Source organism: Myotis nattereri, assembly GCF_964212035.1.
Source record: "Myotis nattereri genome assembly, chromosome: 5".
Lineage (NCBI taxonomy): Eukaryota > Metazoa > Chordata > Mammalia > Chiroptera > Vespertilionidae > Myotis > Myotis nattereri.
In genome coordinates this window covers 54,993,907-55,018,362 of record NC_138080.1, presented here as the reverse complement: position 1 = coordinate 55,018,362, position 24,456 = coordinate 54,993,907, and the positions used below count along the sequence as shown (strand labels likewise).

General features: G+C 37.6%; 1 protein-coding gene across 5 annotated transcripts in view; it reads right to left on the bottom strand.

The window, feature by feature from the left end:
• Positions 1 to 24,456, bottom strand: part of LRBA (LPS responsive beige-like anchor protein) — a gene marked incomplete at its 5' end in the record, with an annotated part of 554,145 nt that overhangs the window by 126,920 nt on the left and 402,769 nt on the right. For all 5 annotated transcript variants that reach the window (XM_081090942.1, XM_081090941.1, XM_081090943.1 and 2 more), the window contains 2 exons: positions 12,113 to 12,232; positions 13,216 to 13,356. In XM_081090942.1, the coding sequence (XP_080947068.1) occupies positions 12,113 to 12,232; positions 13,216 to 13,356 (261 nt within the window). The remainder of the gene's footprint in view (positions 1 to 12,112; positions 12,233 to 13,215; positions 13,357 to 24,456) is intronic.

Genomic DNA, 24,456 nt, shown 5'->3' with positions numbered 1-24,456 from the left:
TTGGTTCTATTAGATGAGCCATCATAGGATTTACCAGAGGACTATGACCTGATTTATAATACAAGAAGATTATTCTTTTTGTGCTCTATAGAGAAATCACCACATGGGAAACAGCCCTAGGGATGGATGTGGTGATAAGTGGTCAGATTCTGTATATATTCTGAAGGGTGAAAAGGTAGGCAGTGGTGAGTGTATGAAAGGGAGGAGCCAAAGACTCTAAGCTTTCTAAAGGCCTGAGCAAACTCAGTACATGGTACTGTCTTTTAGTGAGATGGCAAACACTGAGGGAAGAGAGGACATTTGAGGGCATTAAAAAAAAATGCCTGAGTTAGATGTATAAATCTAGAATTCAGGAAGAGATAAGGGGCAACCACTAGGGAGTGAGTGTTCATGCAGAAGAGATTCAAAGACTAAGCCATAAGGTACTCCAGTGATTTAGGGTCTGAAAACAAGATAACCCAGTAGACTTAGGAAAGGGATAAAAAGGTAGCTAGGAACCCTACCTGGTTTGGCTAAGTGGATAGAGCATCAGCCTGCGAACTTAAAGGTCCAGGGTTTGATTCCAGTCAAGGGCACATGCCCGGGTTGGAGGCTTGACCCCCAGTAGGGGGGTGTGCAAGAGGCAGCCGATCAATGATTCTCTCTCATCATTGATGTTTCTATCTTTCTCTCCCTTCCTGTCTGAAATCAATAAAAAATATCTATTTTTTTAAAAAAAGGTAGCTAGGAGAGGATGGATCCTTATTTAAGAAACCAAGTGAAAGAACTGCTACAAGGAAAACAGATCAAATAATTGTGTCAGTAATGCTGACAGATCAGGTAGATGAGAACTGACAATGCGCATTGGACAACAGGGAAATTGTTCATCCTCAATGACTGACAAGACTGGTTTCAATAAAGTAGTGGGAAGTCAACCAAATGCCGTGTCCTGGAGAATTATTTTTAACCTGTCTCTTGAATTCATCCCGTTAGCTAGTTGAGGAACTTAACACATTGCAGACCAGTCATTTAATTGCTAGCTTTACCCACTGGCCAGATAAGTTTTTATTGAACGAGTACAAAAACCATTTTCTATAAATGTTAAAGGCACACCTTAAAATTAAATACCCATTGCATTTTGAGGTTATTATATGTTCTTGCAAGCTAATATTTTTTTTAAAGTATGATACTTGGTAGAACACTGTGTAATATGAAAATATGAGAATTCTCGTGATCCTTCCGCAATGTGTTTTAACATCTTTCTTTTTACCTGACTGGAATGGCCTCCTGACATTTCTCCCTACCTCAAGCTCTCATCCTCTTTCCCCAATCCCTGGACCTATTTTCCACACTTGGTCCACAGTGGTCTCTTTCATACAGGAGCCAGTTACCAGCAGGGGACGGGAAATGATAGCCCACGGGCCCAAAGTGACGTGCCACCTATTTTTATAAATAAAATTTTATTGGAAAGCATTCATACTCATTTGTTTACATACTGTCTGTGTCTGTAGTGGGAGATTGCATAGACTTCAAATCGAAAAAGTTATTATCTGTCTGTTTACAGAAAAAATTTGCTTAACTGGCCTATAGAATTAAGCTAAATATCTTTAGAATATTACCAAAGTCTTCATATTAGACCACAACTGTCTTTCAGTATGTCTCGTTTTATGTTTTCTATACATCAAAGTACATAAGACCAATTAGCAGACCAATAAAGCATTCCCCAAGGTGCAAAGCATTTTCCCTAATTTTATTAATGTTATTTTCCTTGCTTAAAATATTCTTCTACACTTCATCAAAGCATCCATTTAATAAATATTTAATTTAGTGCCTACTATGTTCCAGGCACTATTTTAAGCTTTAGGAAAAAAACAATGAGCAAAACAGTTCGGAATTCTTGCTTGGTGAACTAATGTTCCAGTAGGGTAAGACATAATAAACAAACAAGTAAATATATGCATATGAGATGGTGGGTGATATGAAGAAAAATCAAATTGGGAAGTGAGTAAACGTGCACAGGGTGAGTCATTGATAATGTAACTTTGAATAGAGACGACAGACAAGGCCTTTTCTCAAAGGTGACATTTGAGCAAAATCTTCAAAGGGGTGAAGAAATAAATCCATTAAGAATTTCTGGAGGAATTTTCAAGTGAAAGTAAAAGTAAAAGCAAGGGCCCCAAGGTGGGAAGATACCTGGAGTATCTGAAGAATACCAAGGAGGTCCTGTTAAGCTAGGCCTGAATTAGGAAGGAGCAAACAGTATAATGAGAGGCCAACAGGTAAAAGGATTCTGGAGGGGAGAGGAGGCAGTATAGGATCTTACTTGGTAAGGACTTTAGCTTTTACTCTCATCTGGAAAATCATTTACTAAGACGGGGAGGACTGTGAGAAGAGCAGGTTTGAAGGAATAAAGATCAGGAATTTGGTTTTAATGTTTTAAGTCTGAGATACATTTTACATGTTGAAATAAAGATGTCAAGGAGAGAGTCAGATATCAGAAGAAATGTCCAAAGTAAAGACATAAATTTAGGAGGTTTGTTAAAACTCCCTTGCATCCTTTAAAATACAACTCAAATATCACATATCCTATGAAGTCATCCACAACCCCTTCTCCCCTGTCAGAATTAATTTCATTTTGTTCTTATCTATTTATAGCACTTATCACTGCCTAATTTATATAAAAAATAGTTTTATGTATACCTGTCTTTCTCACCTGGAGATATGTGAAGTAAAGAACTATGTTTATCTTAACTTTTTAACCCCAAGTGTTCTCTACTTTATATTGCATATAATAAATAATCAATAAATGCTGGCTTAACTAAATGTGTTTGGAGGATTTTAATTCACCTGTCATAGGAAGTTTTCTCTATGAAGACAGGAAGCTAGATACCTGTGCCCTAACAAACTTGCTCTTCTTCTATGTTCTCTATACACATGCCCAGGTCAAATTAAATTTCTATTTCTCTCTCATCTGGCAAGACAAATCAGTCTCCAAATCCTAACAATTCTAACCTTCTAAATATGTCTTAAATTCATACACATTTCTCTAGTAGTACCATTATCACTACTAAGTTTAAGCTTCCACTGCCTTTGGCCTAATTCTTTTAACAGCTTTTAAACTGCTTTCACTCTTGCTCACAGCATAATTCATATTCAAACACCAATCACAGTGATCTCTCAGTTCATATCTTCTCTGCTTCCACCCATCCAATGTCTTCCTCTTGCCCTCAGGATGAAGTAACCTCTTTACCAAAGCATTTAAAGCCCAATTTTCATCTTTCCTCTCCCTCCTCTCGGTTTCAGATGCTGTACCTATGAGCCTACAGAGTCCTTATTACACAGAAAGGCTGAGACGGTTTTAATATCAGTATCTACTCTGGTGCAAATGTTCAACCAAGGCAATGACTATGTTTTATTTGGTGCTATATCAACCAGGGCCTGATTGTGTATAAACAAAATTAAAATTTAAATATTAAATGCTATCTCAAGATTCTGTCTAACTTTCACTCTAATTTTATTTTTAGCAAAGGTTATTTTAGTAATAAATTATTGTACTAAATTCTTAGCTTCTGGAGAAATATGAGTCTCCAACAATCTCCCCTTTAGATGCATTTATTACTGCCCCCTTTCAAAAATAATGAACCTTGGTGACAGTTATGACTCCTTCCACTCTCCAAGCCTGACTGTTAATCATTCCACAGGAGAGATGAAAAAGGGTTTAAACGGCAGTAAGTCCGTTTGTATTTAATCATTAGATTTAATTTATTGACACTAAAGGTACCTGAAATGAGAATTCTGCCTAGAAAAGCTTAGAGATTTGCCTAATATTTAGATGTGATTGTGTCATGAAATTCATTCAAGTTTTATGAGTCTGTGGTTTGTTCTACAAAATTTAGTCATAATGGTTCAAGCTGAAGACAGTAATCTATTCTGCACCTCAGTTTCTAAAGTTAAGTGAGTTTTTAAGACTTAAAACAGAGAGCCTGGTTGGAATTAAATATTACTATTTATCACAGTGATGATTCTCCAACCCAATTTTAGCACTTTCTACGCCAGTCCTCAAGACTACCTATTATATCTACTACCTGTCAGTTTATATTTAGACTAGAGGTCCAGTGCACGAATTCATGCATGGGTGGGGTCCCTCGGCCTGGCTGATGATGGGAGCCCATCAGGGTCATCTAGCCTTGTTCAGGGGGAGGGGCTGCGGGAGGTTAACCAGCCACGGGAGGTTGGCTGTGGGAGCGCACTGACCACCAAGGGGCAGCTCCTGCTTTGAGCATCTGCCCCCTGGTGGTTAGTGCGCGTCATGGGCGACTGGTCAACTGAACGCTTTTATAATGATCTCTTAGGCTTTTATATATATAGATGAAATACAACAGCAGGAAAATTGTTTTACAAACGGATGAAGGCATCTATCTTTCCACAAGCAAAAAGTGATTCCTTGGTGTGATTCTGAAACAATGCCCCAAGTCTTCACTGCCCAATACAGCAGCCACCAGCTGCAAGTGGATAGTAAATATTTGAAATGTGGTTATATTTACATAGTGTAAATATAAGATATACACCTGATCTCAAAGACAGTGTGAAAAAAAGGATGCAAAGTATCTAATTTATAAATTTCACATTGGTTATATGTTGAGATAATAGTACTTTGGATATATCAGGTTAAATATATTATTAAAATTTACATGCTTTTTTTTAGTTTTTAAAATGTGATTTTAAGAAAATTTAAGGGCGCTGTCGCTAGCTCTCCATCAGAGAGGGCAGCATCCCACCCAGACCCAGCTTTCTTCTCTTGTCTATCTTTTCTCAATCCTTCACTGCCCGCCCTCAGGCTCACCGAACCTGGCTGAGCTGGCGCAGCACATATGGCACCCAGCGTGGGGCTGAGTATGCCATGGCCATGCTGGCTCGCCACAGGGAGAGTGGAAGAGAGAGGGAAAGACAGAGAGGAACATCAATATGAGAGAAACACATCGATTGGTTGCCTCCTGCCGGAGCCCCGGCGGAGCCTGCAACTGAGGGGGGTGAAAATCCTAGCAGATCACCTTGGCAAGTCGCATGATGGCATGGACTCACCGGGCAGTGAGGAAAGGTTCCACGGCTAAGTAATGCTGGCAAGTCGACCCCTTCACAGAGCAGGGCAGCCAGAGCAAAGTGATGGTGAAATCTTCCCGGGGCCGGAGGAAGAGCCTCGGAAAAGATCTCATTTTGGACCATTTCAAACACACACCAAAATGGGGAGAACGGCCCAGTGGACCCCACGTGCTGCCCCCAGCTCAGCTTTGGGCCGATTGTGAAAATGGGGGGAGGGAGAGGGGCAGGGTGATGGGGAGGCCACTTGGCAGGTGATTTGCCGAAAGGCAACCCCACAGCCGCAGGCCGTGCGGTGGGGACGCCACTGGCCCCTGCTTGGGTCCCGTGTGGAAAGCTAAGGCGGTTGTGCTACGTTCCAGTCCCAAACCCTGGCTCCCCGTGGAAATCTCTTAGGAAGCAACAGGGAGAGTGGCAGGTCAAAAAAAACAAAAACAAGATTTAAGATTGTCTATGTGGCTTGCATTATATTTCATTTGGACCGTGGAGTAAGCCTACTTAGAGAACTGAGCAATCCTTCTCAACTGTTTACCAAGCAGAATAAAAAGCACCATTGAGGGTCTTATCTTAAATGGAACCACGAAGAATGCACAAAATACAAATGGTCGCCAAAACTTTAAACAGTAAGTCATGCTAAAAATGAAAGACTGCTTTTAGTTAAATCTAATAAAGTCTCTCTCTTCTCTGAAATGAAAAGAATGCATATTTTTACCTTTACTTCATAGGAATAAACTTTACTTTTTAGAAAAATTATTCTCTCAGGATTAGCAGGATGCAAAAAAAACAGGGATTCTAAGATATTAAAGTGCCAGTTCCCCCCTTTAGCAACAAAAAACAAACAAAGAAACAAATAAACAAAAAGGAAGCTGCCCTGGCTATCTTTCTCAGTGGTTATAGCATTGGCCCATGTACCAAAGGATCATGGATTTGATTCCCAGTCAAGGGCACATACCTTGGTTTCAGGTTCGATCCCCAGCCCTGGTCAGGGCACATGTGGGAGGTAACCAGTCGATGTGCCTCTCTCACATTGATGTTCCTCTTGTGCGCACACTCTCTCTCTCTCTCTCTCTCTCTCTCTCTCTCTCTCTCTCTCTCTCGTCCTCCCTCCCCTTCACTGTCTCTAAAACTCAATGGAAAAAATATCCTCTGGTGAGGATTAATGAAACAAAAAAAGTTAAGTATTAGAAATGTTATATTATTATTTTCTGAAAAAATTAATTTAAATAAATCTTCTGTTCATAAAATTTCATATTTTAAAATACCATAAGAGCATATATTATACTAGAGGCCCAGTGCACAAAAATTTGTGCACTCGGGGGGGGGGGGGGGCTCAGCCCGGCCTGTGCCCTCTCTCAGTCTGGGACCCCTCGGGAGATAATGACCTGCTGGCTTAGGCCTGCTGCCGGGTAGCAGAGGGCAGGCCCAGTCCCTAGGGGCAGCCCCTGGTCGGGCTCAGAGCAGGGCCAAATGGGGAGTTGGGGCGCCGCCCCCTGTCATACACAGAGCAGGGCGAATTGGGAGGTTGCGATGCCACCCTCAGTCACGCTCAGGGTAGGGCCAATTGGGGGGTTGGGGCACCGCCCCCCTCACACTCAAGGCAGGGTCGATGGGGAGGTTGCGGCGCCACACCGTCACGCATAGAGCAGGGCCAATCAGGGGGTTGGGGGGCTGCCCCCTGTCACTCACAGAGCAGGGCCCATCAGGGGGGTTGGGGCTCTGTACCCTGTGCAAACAGAGCAGGGCCCATCAGGGGGTTGGGGAGCTCCCCCCTGTCACCCACAGAGCAGGGCCCATCAGGGGGTTGGGGTGCTGCCCCCTGTCACGCACAGAGCAGGGCCGATCAGAGGGTTGGGGAGCCCCCCCCTGTCACGCACAGAGCAGGGCCCATCAGGAGGTTGGGGAGGTCCTCCCTGTCACACACAGAGCAGGGCCCATCAGGGGGTTAAGGAGCTCCCCCCTGTCACTCACAGAGTAGGGCCGATAGGGGAGTTGGGACATCGCCCCCTGTCACACACAGAGCAGGGCGGATCAGGGGTTTGGGGCGCCGCACCCTGTCACACTCAGGGCAGGGCCGATGGGGAGGTTATGGCTCTACCCCGTCACACACAGAGCAGGGCCCGTGGGGGGGGGGGTTGGGGTGCCGCAAGCTGTCACACACAGAGCAGGGCCAATCAGGGGGTTGGGGGGCCGCAGCCTGTCACACACAGAGCCTCAGGGCGATCAGGGGGTTTGGGAGCTCACCCCTATCAGGCACAGAGCAGGGCTGATCAGGGGGTTGGGGTGCCACACCCTGTCACGAACAGAGCAGGGCAGATAGGGAGGTTGTGGCCCCGCCCCCTGTCACACACAGAGCCGCAGGGCAATCAGGGGGTTTGGGCTCTGCCCCCGTCACGCTGATCCCGGTGCCGGGAGGCCTCGCAGCTCCGCTGATCCCGGTGCTGGGAGGCATATTACCGTTTTACTATATAGGATAGAGGCCTGGTGCACGTGTGGGGGCCGGCTGGTTTGCCCTGGAGGGTGTCCTGGATCAGGGTGGTGGTCCCCACTGGGGTACCTGGCCAGCCTGGATGAGGGGATGATGGCTGTTTGCAGCTGGTCACACACCCTTCAGGGTGGGGGTCCCCACTAGGGTGCCTGGCCAGTCTGGGTGAGGGGCTGAGGGCTGTTTTCAGGCTGGTGGGTGACAAGCTCCCAGCCGCTCCTTTTTTCTTTTTTTCTTTTTTATTCTGGGCCAGCTTTAGCTCTAAGGCTTGGCTCCAGCTCTTAGGCCTCGGCTGCTGAAAGCAGCTATCTGGTTTGTTTGGGTTCCATAATCGAAACACTGTTTCAACTCCAGCTCTGAGATCCCGGCTGGCTGAAAGCAGGTTTCAGGGGTTTTGTTTAGCTTCTATATTTGTAACAATGTTTCAAACTGCAAGCTCAGAGGCCTGCAGTGGCAGGCGGGGAACTTTGGAGTCCTCCGTCACTGAAGCAAGCAAGCCTCATGTTCGCTTCCAGCTGTCTGGCTGCCGGCCGCCATTTTGGCTGGCAGCTAATATGCATATTTCCCTGATTAGCCAATGGGAAGGGTTGCGGAGGTACAGCTAATTACCATGTTTCTCTTTTATTAGATAGTATTAATCAATCAAGGTAATGATTTAGAATCCACTCAATAAATTGATTCCCACCCCCATATTTCACTATTCCCTCTCTACTGTGTAATATTTTTCTCAATGGTTCTAGAAACTCCAAGACAATACAAATAAAGATCAGACTATAATTAATATAATTCCATCTAAAATACATTATATCTCAATAAAATGTTTACACTGTTAGAGTGATTTAAATGTGCTTTTTATACATTTATTCTTACACACTGCATTATAATAATTTAAACATGCTTTCTAACATGTTAAAATGTCACACTTTTAAAGAGGCAAGATTAAAATAAAAGGTATGATTATATCCCCCCTTAGTTTTAGAAGGAGCGACTGAAAGGAGGTTCTTTAACAGCCTATGTAAACATAAGCTGTAGAACCCAAATTTGCTGGTTATCAATATAGAAAATGGGGTAATTTATTAATAATATGCTACTTAACCTACAGATGTTTTATGGTAAAAAAAAGAAAAGGAAAATATTCATATTGGTTAGAAGGGCAAGTAAGTTTCAGTAAAGTTAGTAATGAAGAAAATTTCTGTGCCTCTGAACACAATGAAATGGTGGTGAAGATGAAGCTATACTTCCAACCAGGCTCCAATTAACCTGACACTTGGAATTTTAAATTCAACTTTTCCCATGCTCTCCAGTTTTTCATATAGATGTCCTATATGAACACTGCTAGAAAGCTAGAAAGGCAGTAGCACAATAGCAAGAACTAACAGTCTAGTATCAGCCGTGGGCAAACTACGGCCCGCGGGCCGGATCTGGCCCGTTTGAAATGAATAAAACTATTGAAAAAAAAGACCGTACCCTTTTATGTAATGATGTTTACTTTGAATTTATATTAGTTCACACAAACAACTCCATCCATGCTATTGTTCCGGCCCTCCGGTCCAGTTTAAGAACCCATTGTGGCCCTCGAGTCAAAAAGTTTGCCCACCCCTGGTCTAGTATGGTCTAGTAAGTGGTCTGTTTTATTCAAGTCTGATGGGTCATTCAAAGGAAAGCAAGAAGGATGTAATTTCTTATTATTTGTGAATAAACAAAAATAATGAGCAAAATAAGGAAGGAGAAAAGTAAAGAAGTTCATGAGTGCTTTTTTTTTAAAATGTTGTAGCTGTTTTGCTAGAGTTTATTTATTTATTATTTTTACAGGTGGGGTATGTTAAGAGAACTGTTAGAAAAAATGGAACCATGTGCTGTGCTAATTAAAGAATTCTGAGAAAAAAGACTGAGATTTAGAAAAAGAGACAATAAAACTACAAGGATCTATCATATGCCACCTTCTGTCCAAGGAAGCTTTAAGCAGGAAACCTAACACTGAGAGAGGGAGACAGCTGCCGATATCCACTATCTCTCTGTTACAAAGCAGGAAGAAAATAATTTTCAAATTCATGATTTTGTTTTTGTTTACGCTACTAGCATTGAATCTAAAAATGTGGTTATTAGATGCTTAGTAAATGAAAGACTTTTAAATGTTTTAAAAATTCTTAATTCTTCAAACTAATAAAAAGTCAGACTTATCGATGTTTTCATATGTCTATATCTCCGACTACTTCTCCAAAGAGTTAATTAAGTAATTTGAGATTAGAAGTAGAATTAAATAACAACTATTAAATCTGTTATTCTCATTTACTGTTATCTAACATACATTTCAAAATGATCTGATGATTCTTAAAGAGTATGATATATAATTGCAAGAGTATTATATACTACATTATTAGTGATATCAAAAAATTCTACAGATATCCCAATATCTATGATTATTCTGCATATGACAAAATCTTTACTAAAATATCTTTGATATAAACAATAATATACTCTAAATAAGACAAAGCATGTGAATACATTTTACAGACTGTAAAGTACCACACCTAAAAAGTAAAATATAATTATCATTATATTGAACTTTTAAGTACTTTTTAGTAACATAAACATTAGTAATATAACTTCTCTTTTGAACCCCAATATATCTCATAGGGTACTTGTCATTTTCTAAAATATAGTATAATAGTCTATACTAATAAAAGGGTAATATGCTAATTAGACTGGGAGATATTCCAGACATCCTTCCGGACAAAGCCATGGTGGCAGGGCCGAGGCAGAAGCAGGTTAGGGGTGATCAGGCTGGTGGGGGGTGGGAGGGGTGGGGATGAGGGAGACAGTAGAGGGCAATTAGGTTGGCATGGGGGGGACAGTTGGTGGTGAGCAGGCCGGCAAGGGGGGTGCAGTTGGGGGTGAGTAGGCTGGTGGGGGGGGGGGGGAGCGCGTAGGTGGAGGCGAGAAGGCTGGCAGGTGGGGAAGTTAGGGGTGATCAGGCTGGCAGGGGGTGGCTGTTGGGGGCAAGCTGGCCGGCAGGGGGGCAGTTGGGGGCAAGTAGGCTGGCGGGGGGGGGCGATTGGGGGTGAGCAGGCCAGCAAGGGGGGGTGCAGTTGGGGGCAAGTAGGCTGGTGGGGTGGGCGGTTGGGAGCGATCAGGCCAGCAGGGGTGGGTCAGTTAGGGGTGATCAGGCCAGAAGGGGGGGCAGTTGGGGGTGATCAAGCCAGCAGGCAGAGTGGTTAGGGGCAATCAGGCAGGCAGACAGGTGAGTGGTTAGGAGCCAGCGGTCCCGGATTGCGAGAGGGATGTCCAACTGCCAAGATCGGGCCTAAACCAGCAGTCGACATCCCCTGAGGGGTCCCAGATTGGAGAGGGTGCAGGCTGGCCTGAAGGACACCCCCCCATGCACGAATTTCATGCACCAGGCCACTAGTCTATGTATAATTCTTTTATTTTTATGAGACTATAAGGAGTTTCACAACCATAGACATATCTCATTATATTCAACAGCATCTAACATTGACACTTTACTGAAAGAGACATTACTGTTATGAAAATAAAATTCTGGACTTCTGAGGGTACATGCAAAAGACTGGGAAGGGTTATATTAGCTAATTATGCAAAGTTTTTGGTCTCTTACAGTAGTGAACATATAGATAGGAGAACTCTTTTTTTTTAATATATTTTATTGATTTTTCACAGAGAGGAAGGGAGAGAGATAGAGTTAGAAACATCGATGAGAGAGAAACATCGATCAGCTGCCTCCTGCACATCCCCCACCGGGGATGTGCCCGCAACCCAGGTACATGCCCTTGACCAGAATTGAACCCGGGACCTCTCAGTCCGTGGACTGATGCTCTATCCACTGAGCCAAACTGGTTTCGGCTAGATAGGAGAACTCTTATTTCTCCTCAAAATAATGCAATCCTATAACAAACAGCATAGTGGTTGAGCTTCAACCTATGAACCAGGAGGTCATGGTTCGATTTCCGGTCAGGCCATATACCCAGGTTATGGGCTCGATCCCAAGGGTGAGGGGTGCAGGAGGCAGCCAATTAATGATTCCCTCTCATCACTGATGTTTCTATCTCTCTCTCCCTTCCTCTCTGAAATCAATAAAAATATATTATATATATTAAAAAAAAAAGAATAGAGACATGGGATCTTTGAAATAAAACGAAATAAAATAAAAGTCTGAGATCGTCCTCATAGTATATTTCTGACTATATACCTTTTTTTGTTGTTGAATTTGGAATTCCATTGAGCAAGCTGCCTTACATCCATAACAGACTTCCTTAAAAAAAAAAAAAGACTGCGAGGAGGAAGAAAACAACAATTCCACAAATGAAGAAAGAGACAAGAGAGAATAGACAGACATGCAGATATAGAGACAGGCAGAGATCAGACTCAGAAGGGCGAGAGACAAATTCCGTACAGTGGTGCTTGGCCACTTGACTGAGACCTCATTCTTTGAGGCTTATCTTCAGTAAAAAGACTGTACTGCAAGAGAAAAATTGCCCACACTCATTCAACAAGGGACACACTGGCAATAATTGTTGAAATGAAATGTTTCTGTACCTTAATATCAGATGTATCACGCTGACTGTTTCGCCAAGCTCTGGAAATTGATGAAAAAGTTCGATCTGCATGATCAAATTTCCCTCCTTGCAAATTTAGGAAGTAAGTTGTGAAGGGTTCCTAAAAATAAACAATTGAAAAAATCCATCATGCATAAAAATGTGGTTTTATAAATCTTTACATCTAAATATTCTAATGACTAATATACATTAGCTAGTAATAGGCATCCAATGGGAAGTATACCTAAATTATTACATTAATGTCCTCAAATTACTTCTCTTTCCAAAGACTTATTCCCAAAATTTGGCATGTGCAACATATTTTAAACACGCTTTTTTCCAAGAACAATTTATTAATAACATTCAGACATAAATTAGATGGTATTTTTTTCATAGTACAGGGAAATTGTCCAATATGTAATTTTCCTATTGTTACGGCTCAATATTTAATTTATGACTAAGAAAAGAAAAATGTTTGGAAGATTTAAAAGCCTCCTCTTAGTTAAAGAACATTTAAACACATATTAGTGGATAACTGCTTGAAATTAGCTAAGCACTATAAATTACTTCTAGGATTTATGTCTGCCTGTACCCTTCTAACAAGCTTTAATTAATGATGTGCTGCTAATGCTTTCCCAAAGAAATTACTTTCTAGTAGATGAATCACCTTTCAATTTTACAGAAATATTTCTTGTTTAACCAATATGTTATCAATACAAGGTAGCCTTGGTGTAACTTACAAATATACCTTATTCCATTTGGGGCAAATGAAATTCCAAAATATATGAATATATGTCTATGTTAATTAAATTGTATTTATTTTAAAAAACAACATTTGAATATAATCTATGATACAATCTAGAATCTGGTAAGATATCTACCATTTGAAGAGGCAAAATTAAGGGAAAAATTCACACAGAGGTGAAACATTTTTAAGGCAATTCTACAGTAATACATACCAAGTGGAATACAGAGATACAACTAGAACCTTAATCACTGAAAAAAAATTAGCATTCCAAAAAGATGCTGATGATTTTTAATCACTGCATATTCTCCACAACATGAATTTATTTATTCAAGGTTTATTATTCAAATTGAACTTACTATTCTTAGCAGCCATGCAAGAACAAAACTTGCAGTTGAGTAATGAGTACCATAGTGGAACTTTGGAACTTGATCATCTTCCCATGATTCATAACGCTCTGCAAAGAACGCTGCTCTTTTTGGATTTAAAGCTCCTACTGGCTGCCAATGGGGAGGAAAAACAAATAAGAACACAACTGTAAGCGTTGTTTATCACTTTGACTCTTCAAAATGTTGTCCTATTAGCAAGTATGAAAGTGAATTAAAAACTATGTGTATTATTTAAATTAAAACAGACTGCTACATTCTGACAGTAGATGGGAAAACAAACATTTTCAACACAGGTTAAACATACACATATAAGTGAATGGAGAAACCTGTCATTTCTCAATAAGTCTAGTTTCTGTTGAATAAGTGTCTTTAATCAGCCCATAAAAAGCATTTTTAAAAAGACAATTACATGAAGTAAATATTAGCTATATAATATTTTGGAAAGCACCTATAAAATTCTAATTAGTTAATTAGAAGCAACAACCAGAAACAGAATCTTGACGCTAGAGGATTAATTTATAAGAGGTTCTGAAAAGAGGATGGAATAAAATTAGAGTGAGCAAGGAGATTAAATGGGATTAAATGTAGAAATTTCTACCAGTATGAGTAAAACCAGAACTTAAGGGGAAAATATGCCTGCATGAAATATAAAAAATACATCACATAGAAAGAATCATACACAGATTACAAGGGGCTTACTGGAGTTATAATAGAGCCAAGTTAGAAGGTTATTTTGGAAAATAAAATGAGTCAGTATAGCCCTGGTCAGGTAGCACAATGCTTGAGCGTTGCCCTGTGCACCAAAAGGTGGTGGGTTGAATTCCTGGTCAGGGCACACACCAAAGGGTTCAATCCCCAGTTGGGACACTTGCAGTAGGCAACAAATCAATGTTTCTCTAGTTCTCTGACCCCTTCTTCTCTCACCAAAATCAACAAAAAAACATATCCTTTGGTGAGGATTAAAAAAAAAAAAATTTAATGAATCAGTATAGGTAAAGTCCTACAAACCATGCATGACAACATCTAATGAATGCTACCTATTATTTTTGAGATTATCTTTAGAATTGGAGTAAAGTTTGAACAAAATAATAGCCTGTAATGAGCCAGCACATTGCCTGGCATAAGATAAGAAGCTTTATAAATGTTAGCTTATGTTGTTATTATTGCTGCTGCTGTTATTCAGGGAACACAAGAACTCCACTAAACAGTATGCAAAATTTTGTGTGATTATGCACATGTACATTTTCTTAAGAAAAATATACATAGTGGTCTCAAGATTTTCAAAGGGGTCTAAGTGCTGAAATGATGTTAAGATCAATTCTTTAAGTAACAATTCATTCTAATAAATCATTCTGACCTTTAGAAAACACCTATTGTTTATTTTTTTAAATCAAATCACTTTCTTTAATGAAGACCTATGAATTAGTCACTCCTCATTTATAAGAGGAAGAAAATATCTGATTATTAATGGGGGAAATATTAAAATAAATTTTGATATTAGTTTAAAAATAGATGTATTCAGAAAGATTCTATTGAATATAAAGCAATGTTAAATTAGTTTTTAAACTGTTTTTCATGTTAATATAGGATTTTAAGCAACATTTTTAAATCATCAGTTTAGCTACCTTTTATAAGTTAACTATTTTTTTCAAAGCTTCTATTTATTTTTAGTACCATTCTCTTTCAATAGCTTTAAAAGATTCTAATCCACACTGTATTTTAAGCGACTGTTTTATGTTACAAGCAATTTTTTAAGTCTTTAGCTGATTAGTATTTTAAATCAGCATACAGTATACTAAGTTAAAATGCCACCTTTTAAAGCATTACTTTCTGCACAAAAGAATCATATCTGATTTACTAAATTTATGCCAGTTAAGAATGAAACTGACTCCAAGAAATCTTTGTTACAGAACCCATTTTGAATGCCTTTAAATGAATTTTAGTTGTTGTCCCTAAAGACTGAGCTATGCAAAAGGAAAAAAGAAATAAAATCATTCGAAGACAAATTATGTGAATTAAAAATAGAATCAATGCTCCTTTTGTATGGTTCTGCAGCATATTAAGTATTCACTTTATCTGCTCCTATTTTTATTACTCTCCAAATGAGTGCACCCCCAAAATCAATAGTTATAGAATCACGTTTCTTGAATATAATGCTAAAACCAATTAAGATTGATTTCACTAGCATCTAAAAAAAAAGGCATTGCGCAGAGATCCATATAGGTAGAACCCACAGTATTGATTCTAGCTGTTATTGTTACAGTTGGTTTCTGAAGCCTGCTCCAGGACAGCTATCAAGACACACCACATTTATTTGCAAGCATATAAAAAAGAAGTCCCCAAATAAAAGAAGGTTAAAAAAAAAAAAACACACAGTGGAGCTGTGCAATGACAATGATACACTATCAGCTTACTCAGAGAAGTTACAGTGGGAATACACACATTGAATTATACATTACGCGAAAGCACTGATTTATTGTGGTAATAACATCCACCTCATTAAAAGATTCTGCTTTGCTGCAGTTGGAAGGCTACATATTGTTTACTGCTATAAATTAATGGTGGTACAAAGAAGGCTGTGGAACCGTCTTAACAATAGATCTGTAATGACAGTGCTGTATATCACAGCTTCCTCAGCAGCTTCATAATAAAATGGAGACAATGTATTGAGCTAATACATTCTACCATGCTGGCCCATATTTTTCTGACAACTGCTTTAAAAGATGAGCTGAATCCAACTATGTTATAATGCAGCAAAACATTTAACTAAGCAAGAGTCTGTCACATACCAAAGTGCATCATAGCACTTTTAAAACATTGTCTAAATCAGCATTTCAAGATGTTTATTTCTACAAAAGAAATAAAATTAAATGCTGAGAGCTACTCTTATACAGTATATCACGAGTATCAATAGAGTACAATTCAGAAAAATGTGGAGCACTATCATCCTATAGGGAGCTCTTTGTACAATTCAACTGTAAAAGCTTGGCTAAAGATTTTTTAAAATCAGCAAATTGATTAAAGGAAAAGAGCAAAAATATTGGTCATTTAAAATAACTTCCTGAAAAAAAAAATCAACAAAAAATAAGAATTGATTAGAGCGGTATAACTCAAGTTCCTAATGACGTAAACATAAATAACCCTAGAATATAAAAAAAAATTATAAACATTACATGAAACTAACAAAAAGAGTTATATAAGATTTTTTAAATCTACAAAATAATAAAAGAACCTTGAAATAATATGATTTAAAAATTAAAGTATAAGGACTACCAACACAAACATTTAAGAAAATGGAAGTAACTTGGATTATAGTAAACCAAGACAAAGAAAATAGAGCACTAAAACTCTTAAAAATGTAGAAATAGCAACAACAAAAATCACTGTACCTAGGATATTTTAATCTCACAAATAGCAAAACTGCCAACTGTGGTAGAGTATAAGTATTACGTTTGAGATATAGTAACGATACCTTTTAGAACCAGATGTTTGAAAAAAACTTCCTAAGTCAGGTTTTTAAGAGTATTATAATTAAAATACCTTACTACCTCTTTTGAGAAGCAATTTTTCTAATTATTAGGATAACAAAAATACTGCATGTAAAGTGCCCAGCTCAGTGCCTACCACATAGCAAATTATGAGTAGTAATTATTTTTCAATTTATTTGACTTAAGGACCAGTCAGAAATTAAGCAAACACTAACTGAATAATTCAGTTAGATAATATGGAATATGAGGAAGCAAAAACACCCCATCAGAACAGCAAAAAGAAAAAAAATAATCCAAAAATATGAAAATAGTGTAAGGAGCCTTTGAAACAACTTCAAGCATACCAACATTTGCATGGCCAGGAGGAAAAGAGAGAAAGCAAGATATTGAAAACCTATTTGAAGAAATAATGACAGAAAACTTCCCTTACCTGGTGAAAGAAATAGACATACAAATTCAGGAAGCACAGAGAGTCCCAAACAAGAGGAACCCAAAGAGGCCCACACCATGGTACATCATAATTAAAATGCCAAGAGTTAAAAACAAAGAGAGAATCTTAAAAGCAGCAAGAGAAAAACAATTAGTTACCTATAAGGTAGTGCCCATATGACTATCAGCTGATTTCTCAACAGAAACTTTGCAGGTCAGAAGGGAGTGGCAAGAAATATTCAGTGATGAAAAGCAAGGACCTATAACCAAAATTACTCTATCCAGCAAGTCTATCATTTAGAATTGAAGGTCAGATAAAGAGCTTCACAGACAAGAAAAGCTAAAGGAGTTCATCACCATCAAACCAGTATTACATGAAATGTTGAAGGGTATTCTTTAGAAGGAGAAGGAAGAGAAGAAGAAGGAGGGGGTGGAGGAGGGGGAGAGGAGAAGGAGGAAGACGAATAAAATGACAATAAATATTTATCTATCAACAATTGAATCTAAAAATCAAAATAAACGAAAAAGAAATCTAATGGAAAAAAATAAACTGATGAATAAAATAGAATCAGAGGCATGGAAACATGGAACAGACTGAAGAATCTCAGAGGGAAGGGGTAGGAGGCGCAGGAAGAGATTAACCAAAGAACTTGTATGCATGTATGCACTATCTATGGACACAGACAACAGGGTGGTGAAGTCCTGGGGCGGGAACAAAGTGGAGGGGGGCAATGGAGAAAACAAAGGGGGGTATCTCTAATACTCTTAACAATAAAGATTAAAAAAAAAAGAATATTTTTTAAAATCCATTAAACAAGCCTGATGAGATCAGTGGACTCTATTAGAAAAGAATGTAATAAAACATCATAATCCTCCATTGGTACATATAGTACTTATACTGTGCATTATATGTCAGAAGCCTAATAGTACACAATAGTCCCCCAAAAACACTTACCTCAAGAATATAAGCAAAACCAAAATTACTTTACAAAAGTCCAAAGGTCCCCCAAATTTTACTATGAAATTATATTAAATGTCAAGTACGCTGCAATCATCTTCTACTACATTAAATTAAAAAAATAGTTTTGGATTTACAGACCCCTTCAAGGACACACAACAGACTCTCATATAATCACTAGCAAAAGTTAGTGGTAAAAAGAAAAGGCTTTTATATTGATACATTCAAAGTTTTTCTTTTTTAAAATTTCAGGAAATCTCACCTGAAGTTATATAATTAAGAATAATATCCCCAACTTACATTTTACAATTTATAAAACATTATTATGCATTTTTACAACAAATATGTTAGCTAGAGATCACTATTTTAATAATGAAGACAAGAAGCATATTGAGTAATATAGCTGAAAATCAATATAAATCCGAGAAACAAAAACCTAGTTCTCAAAATCTGGTCTTTGGGCCATTTTATCCATCTAAAACTGTTGTATTACAAATTGTTCTTCCTAATTTCAACAAATTCCCCATTTCTTACCCAATTTGAAATGATATTTATTTAATGGATTGATTTAAAGGCTAATAATACATGTAAAGGGTTAAGAAGCAATACTGGCACAAAGAAGGTCCTCAATAAGTACAATTGCTATTACTGTTGTAATTGATATCATCACTGTCACCATAATTCCTTCTTTGCTTCTTCCTTTTGAGATTTATGTTTGAATTGTTCCATTTTATACCAACCTTGCAGACGTGAAAAATTCCAACTGCTGGACCATGATTACAGTTACTTAGAGTAAGGAAATTATAGGGAATTGACAAGAAATCTGAGTAATTTTACAGAGCAGAAATTTGCTTGAGTTAACAAACTTCTCTTTTAAAATCCAAGTCTGCAAAGAGGTTTTTACATCTTTCTATGAAGGCTTTCTTTAGAAAATCAATGAAAGCTAACATGAGCATGAGAAGCAGAAGATGAGAAGATGAAAGAAAAAAGAAAGAAAATAAGCAAACAAACAAATAAGTAAATCATTCTGGAGCATAAAAACTCAGAAATAGGGCCTTTGTAAATGCTAAGGGAAAGTGTATCATATAGATAAATTTTGTGTGTATATAGGAGTATAGGAGAAATGTCAAAAGGGGCTCGGGAAAGGCAAACAAAAGAGCATGGCTACTTTAGGATCTTGATGACTGGCCTAAAGCCATCTGCCAATGTCATCTTCATTTGGTATGATTAGGAAATTGGAAACATCCTTTAATTCTCTGATTACATATAAAGTCCATCCTACAGCATTTACGAGGTCATGGACAAAAGAGGTCATACATTATTTTATTCTTTCCTGGAAGAGGGAAGGTCTATAGATGTTGAAAGAGAGCCACTGCTAAAAACTAGGGGAAGGGGGGGAAAGACAAGGAAAAGTGGTTGACTCAATGCTATACGAATTAAAAGGTTTTTGTTATAAAAATGTCAGATTAAATGTTAGTTTCATCTAACTTCAAAAATGAAAGAGGGTGAACTACCAGGAAATGTGACATCATAAAAGATGGTAACAATTTGGTTTTAAAAGATTACCGGAAATAACTATAATATGCAGATTAAAGGGGCCATTCTATTTAATGCCAATGCTACTATTTATTGGATATAAGCAATGGTCCTCAAGTCTCATATAAATTTTATCATTACATTCACAACAATCCCTTAATATACACACCTATTAGCATTCCCAAATTACCACTGGGAAAAAAAATGAGTCTGGGAGAAGTTAGATGACTATTGTTGGTTGGTTACCAAGTTGGTGACAGGGACAAGATCCAGAGCAAACTCTAACTAAATTGACTACAAATCCTAAAATGATCTGGATTGTGTAGATTGATGAAAACATTGGTGCCAAATCTGTAAGGCCATTAGAATCCTTTCACGGGAGGTTTAGATTGTCTTTAAAAAAATAAAATTTACGTTCTTTATGTGAATATCACTTAGTGGAGGTTTTATAGTTGGGAATATGGGTATTTTGTCTTGGGACACCAAAATTATGCGTGTAAAAACAGCTTTTATTTAAAAAAGTAAACAAAAAAGGTAAGTATTGTCATCAAAGTGTATTGCTTTACATTCCTCTAAACTTTTAAATATGTATAGCCCCATCCACGAACCCAAATGAATTTATTCTGTGCATCTCCACCACCTGCCTTTCTCTCCTACCCTCCAAGAGAAGAAAATAAAGAAAGAGCCTCTGTCATTTAAGCAATGTTGCCACTGTTGGGAGGTACAGCAACTATTTTGTGTCAGTTGTAACAGCTCTTTTATCTAAATGGCAATTGCAACAAATAGCCTGATCAGCATTTTTACACAACCTTGGCTTTTAAGGTATTTTGTCAAATGCTCTATATGGCTGAAATGGATTGGTACTTTTCTTCATGCATTCTACATTTTATGTAATATTGTCAAGAAAAAAATTCTACTGGTACACCAGTGTGGCTTTTACAGTTAACAAATAAGGACTTTAGTTCTCAGTACTAGAGCAGTTTCTAATCCCCTGAAAACACACTTTCTTGCAAGTAGCATTAAACATACACTCACTATACTATTTCAATTTAACAAACACATCTTGCGGAAAAGAAAGTATTTCATTTTACTTATTGTGCCTATGTAGAATCTAAATCATTTCAAATGCTCATGTTGGTAGAATTAATAGCAATGCCTTTACACTTATTATTCACCTATGGTTCATATTAAGTGATTTTTACTATAGGTTTTTATCTGAATTTGAGACAGCTACATAAATGGATTAAAATAATCTCTTAATCCAATGCCAGTGTTGAGCTAAATGCTAGCATAACCCCAAAGGCAATCTTAACAATGCAAGGGAAACTGGAAAAAAAAAGTCTTAGAAATAATTATGAAAATGATAAACAACCAAGACACCCAAAGCTGATATATCAAAACCTATTCATTTGTAAACAGAATCATATAAGACCATTAAAATCAGAAGTTCCAGTCCAAGACAGTGTCCTCCTAAGAGAAACCTAACTTATATCTATATATGGAACAATTCCCTCTGAAAGAAATCCAGAGACTAGCTGAGCAACTCAGCTAGTTTTTTCTTTTTTTCTTATGAGAAAATAAGAAAAAAAGAAAAATAACAACACATCATAACAGATAGGAAAAGTTGCCTTACCTCTACCACAAGCTTTACAATGAATGACAATGGCAATCTACTCCTAGAAAAAAGCAAGAAAGTGAAAGAAAAACCTCCCTGTGGCACAGGTACAGAGGGTCTGCTAAAAGACTGAGCAGGAACAGCACCGCAGGGCCCTCCTGAAGTACAAACTCAAAAGGAGGAATTGGAAGTCTGTGTTGCACTGAATGTAATAATGACAATAACAAACTCAACCAAGCTCATCTATTGACTAGTTTGACTGAACTCCCGACACAAACTGCCTGACACAGGAGGAGGCACCCGCATTTCTAGGCGTAAAACAGTATTCATATCATATCTCTACTGGCACTCAACCAAAAACTATGAGACACTGAGAATATTACAGAAAAATAATGACACATTATGAACAGATAAAGCAATCAAACAAATTAGTCTCAGAGATAATACACATGATTAGAAGTACCTGGCAGATTATTTAAAGTAACTGTAATTCATAAACTAAAAGAGCTAGTGGAAGGGTGGAAAACTTATATAAACGGGTGGGAAATTCCAGCAGAACTGACAACTATAGAAAAAGAATCTAATATAAATGCTTGAAATAAGTTGTCAGAGGTGAAGAATTCTTTTGATGAGCTTAGTCTGTTCAGACTGGACACAGCTAAGTAAATAATAATCAATTCTGAAGGTAGGTTAATAGAAATGATCCAAAATGAAGAAGATAAATGAAAACACAAACAGGATTGAGTAACCAAGAGCTATGGGACAATATCAGAGAGTCTAATATAGGTGTACTTGGAGTCTCAGAGGGAGGAAAGATATAAAGGAGCAAAAGAAATATCTAAGCAATGAATAAGTAATTTTCAAAATTAATAACAAGAAATAAACTACAGATTCAAGAAACTCTAAAAACTCAAAGCAGGAAAACAAAACAAACAAACAAAGAAGAGAGATCATAGAGCTGAAAATCAAAGATAAACAAGTCTTAAAGCCAGAGTAAAGAAAAACAAGTAAACATTATTAAACAGAAAGGAACAAAATTATAATAATACAAACTTTCAGTAACAAGGCCAGCCAGAAGACAGTAAAAAGTCACCTTAAAAGTATTAATGCTCTCCCCATTACCTGTCGATCTAGAGTTCTGTACCGGGTAAAAATATTGTTTAAAATCAATGTGAAATACCTTGAGATTAAAATAAAACTGAAACAATTAATTGCTAGAAGACATGCACTTCAAGAAATATTAAATATTTTAGAATAAATAGAAGAGACTAAAATATATATCCATACAAAGAAATAAAGATTATCAGACAGGGTACCACTCAGGGTAAACATAAAACATTTTTTTCTTATTTTTATTGCTTTAAAAGATGGAAGCAAAATTAGTAACAATGTATTGAGTTTAGAGAATAATTAGCTGAAAAATGAGAACAATAGCTCCAAAGGCTGGAATAGAGAGATACTGTGATGAGGTTTGAAAACTAAACATGCAGTTGTATTATATAATTTAAAGATAAACTGTCATAAGTTAAAAGTGTATATTTCAAACAATAAACCACTAAATTATCTACACTAATAAAAGAGAAATGTGCAAATTGGTGTCACTCCACTATGCCCACCAGCCAATCAGAGCAACTATGCAAATTAAACCAACAAAGATGGCGGTTAATTTGCATATGCAGGCACAGAGCGAAGACTGAAGACAAGAGGCTTGGCACCCAGGACCCAGGCCTCGAGGCTTGGCTTCTCCACTGCGGCTGGACCAAAGGCCTGGGTCCTGGGTGCCAGAGGAAAACCGGTGCCAACAGCCAGGGGAAAGAAGGCCTATTGTGCGAATCTTCGTGCAACGGGCTTCTAGTGCATATATAATAAACCATAAGTAATAAGCCATAGTGCAGATAAAATGGAATCATAAAAACATTTAATCTAAAAGAAGGCAGGTAAAGGGAGACAAGGTACTGATGTGAGGACTAAAAAACAAGATTGTACAATTAAACTGACTGTATAAAAATTACATTAAATATAAGTGGTCTCAAACCCAATTAATAAAATACAGAGATTATCAGATTGGCTATAAAAGCAAGACTATTGTATGCTGTCCACAAAAAAATAAATTTTAAATATAAAGTCATAGGTTTTTAAAAAATGACTAAAAATATACTGCAAGTAATAATCGAAATGGCTATTTGCTGTCTGAAAAGGTAAACTTCAGAACATTGAGTATTACTAGGAATAAAGAGGGGCACTACACAATGAGGAAGATATTCATTTATAAATAAAACTTAATCAAAATGTGTATGTACTGTATTAGTTTCCTAGGGCTCCTATAGCAAAGTAAAATAAACTGGGCAGTTTAAACAATAAATATTGTCTCAGAGTTCTGAAAGTTAGAAATCAAAAATTAAGGTATTTGCAGAGCCATGCTCTCTTTGAAGCCTCTAGGGAAAGATCCTTCCTTGCTTCTTCCAGCTTCTTGTAACCCAAGTATTCCTTGGCTTATGGCAACATAACTCAAATTTCTGTGTCTATCACCACAGAGTGTTCTCTTCTTTGATGTCTGTCTTTAACCTGGTATTTTTAAGCTTCTCATAAGGACCCTAATCATATAGGACTTGGACCCTTTCTAATAACCTCTCTAATAAGTTTGGGTCTGATTGATTAAATCTTGGTACCAGAAATCCTTATTGTATTATACAAGTATAGATACCCAATTTTTAAAAAAGTAATGTTGGAGCATAAAGGGTAGGTAATTACTATTTTTTAATCAATCAAAATTATACCTACTTTTTTTTGTGAGAACAGCAAAATATATATATTTTGGTGTGCTGCAGAATTTTAGTAATTAGTTTATGTGTGCTATGAGCTGAATAAGGTTGAAAATCACTAACCTAATCAATCATTTGTTTTTGTGGTTGTTTTATATTTTAATTGTACAGGAAAACATATCTTTAAAGTAAATAATTTTACGTAGTTTAACAGAATATATTCCTCAATAAAATTCTACTTGTTTATCTTCCTATATTTAAAAAAAGGGTAACTATTTAATTGTCTATTCTAGTTTACATAGTGGGCCAATGATAACTATGGTTTTTGTTTTCAGAATTTTCCCTTTTTCTACTTTCAAATACTTGGTTTACATTATAAACAGTGGACTCATTTAAAAAAATTCCTCTTCTGAAAATGGGACA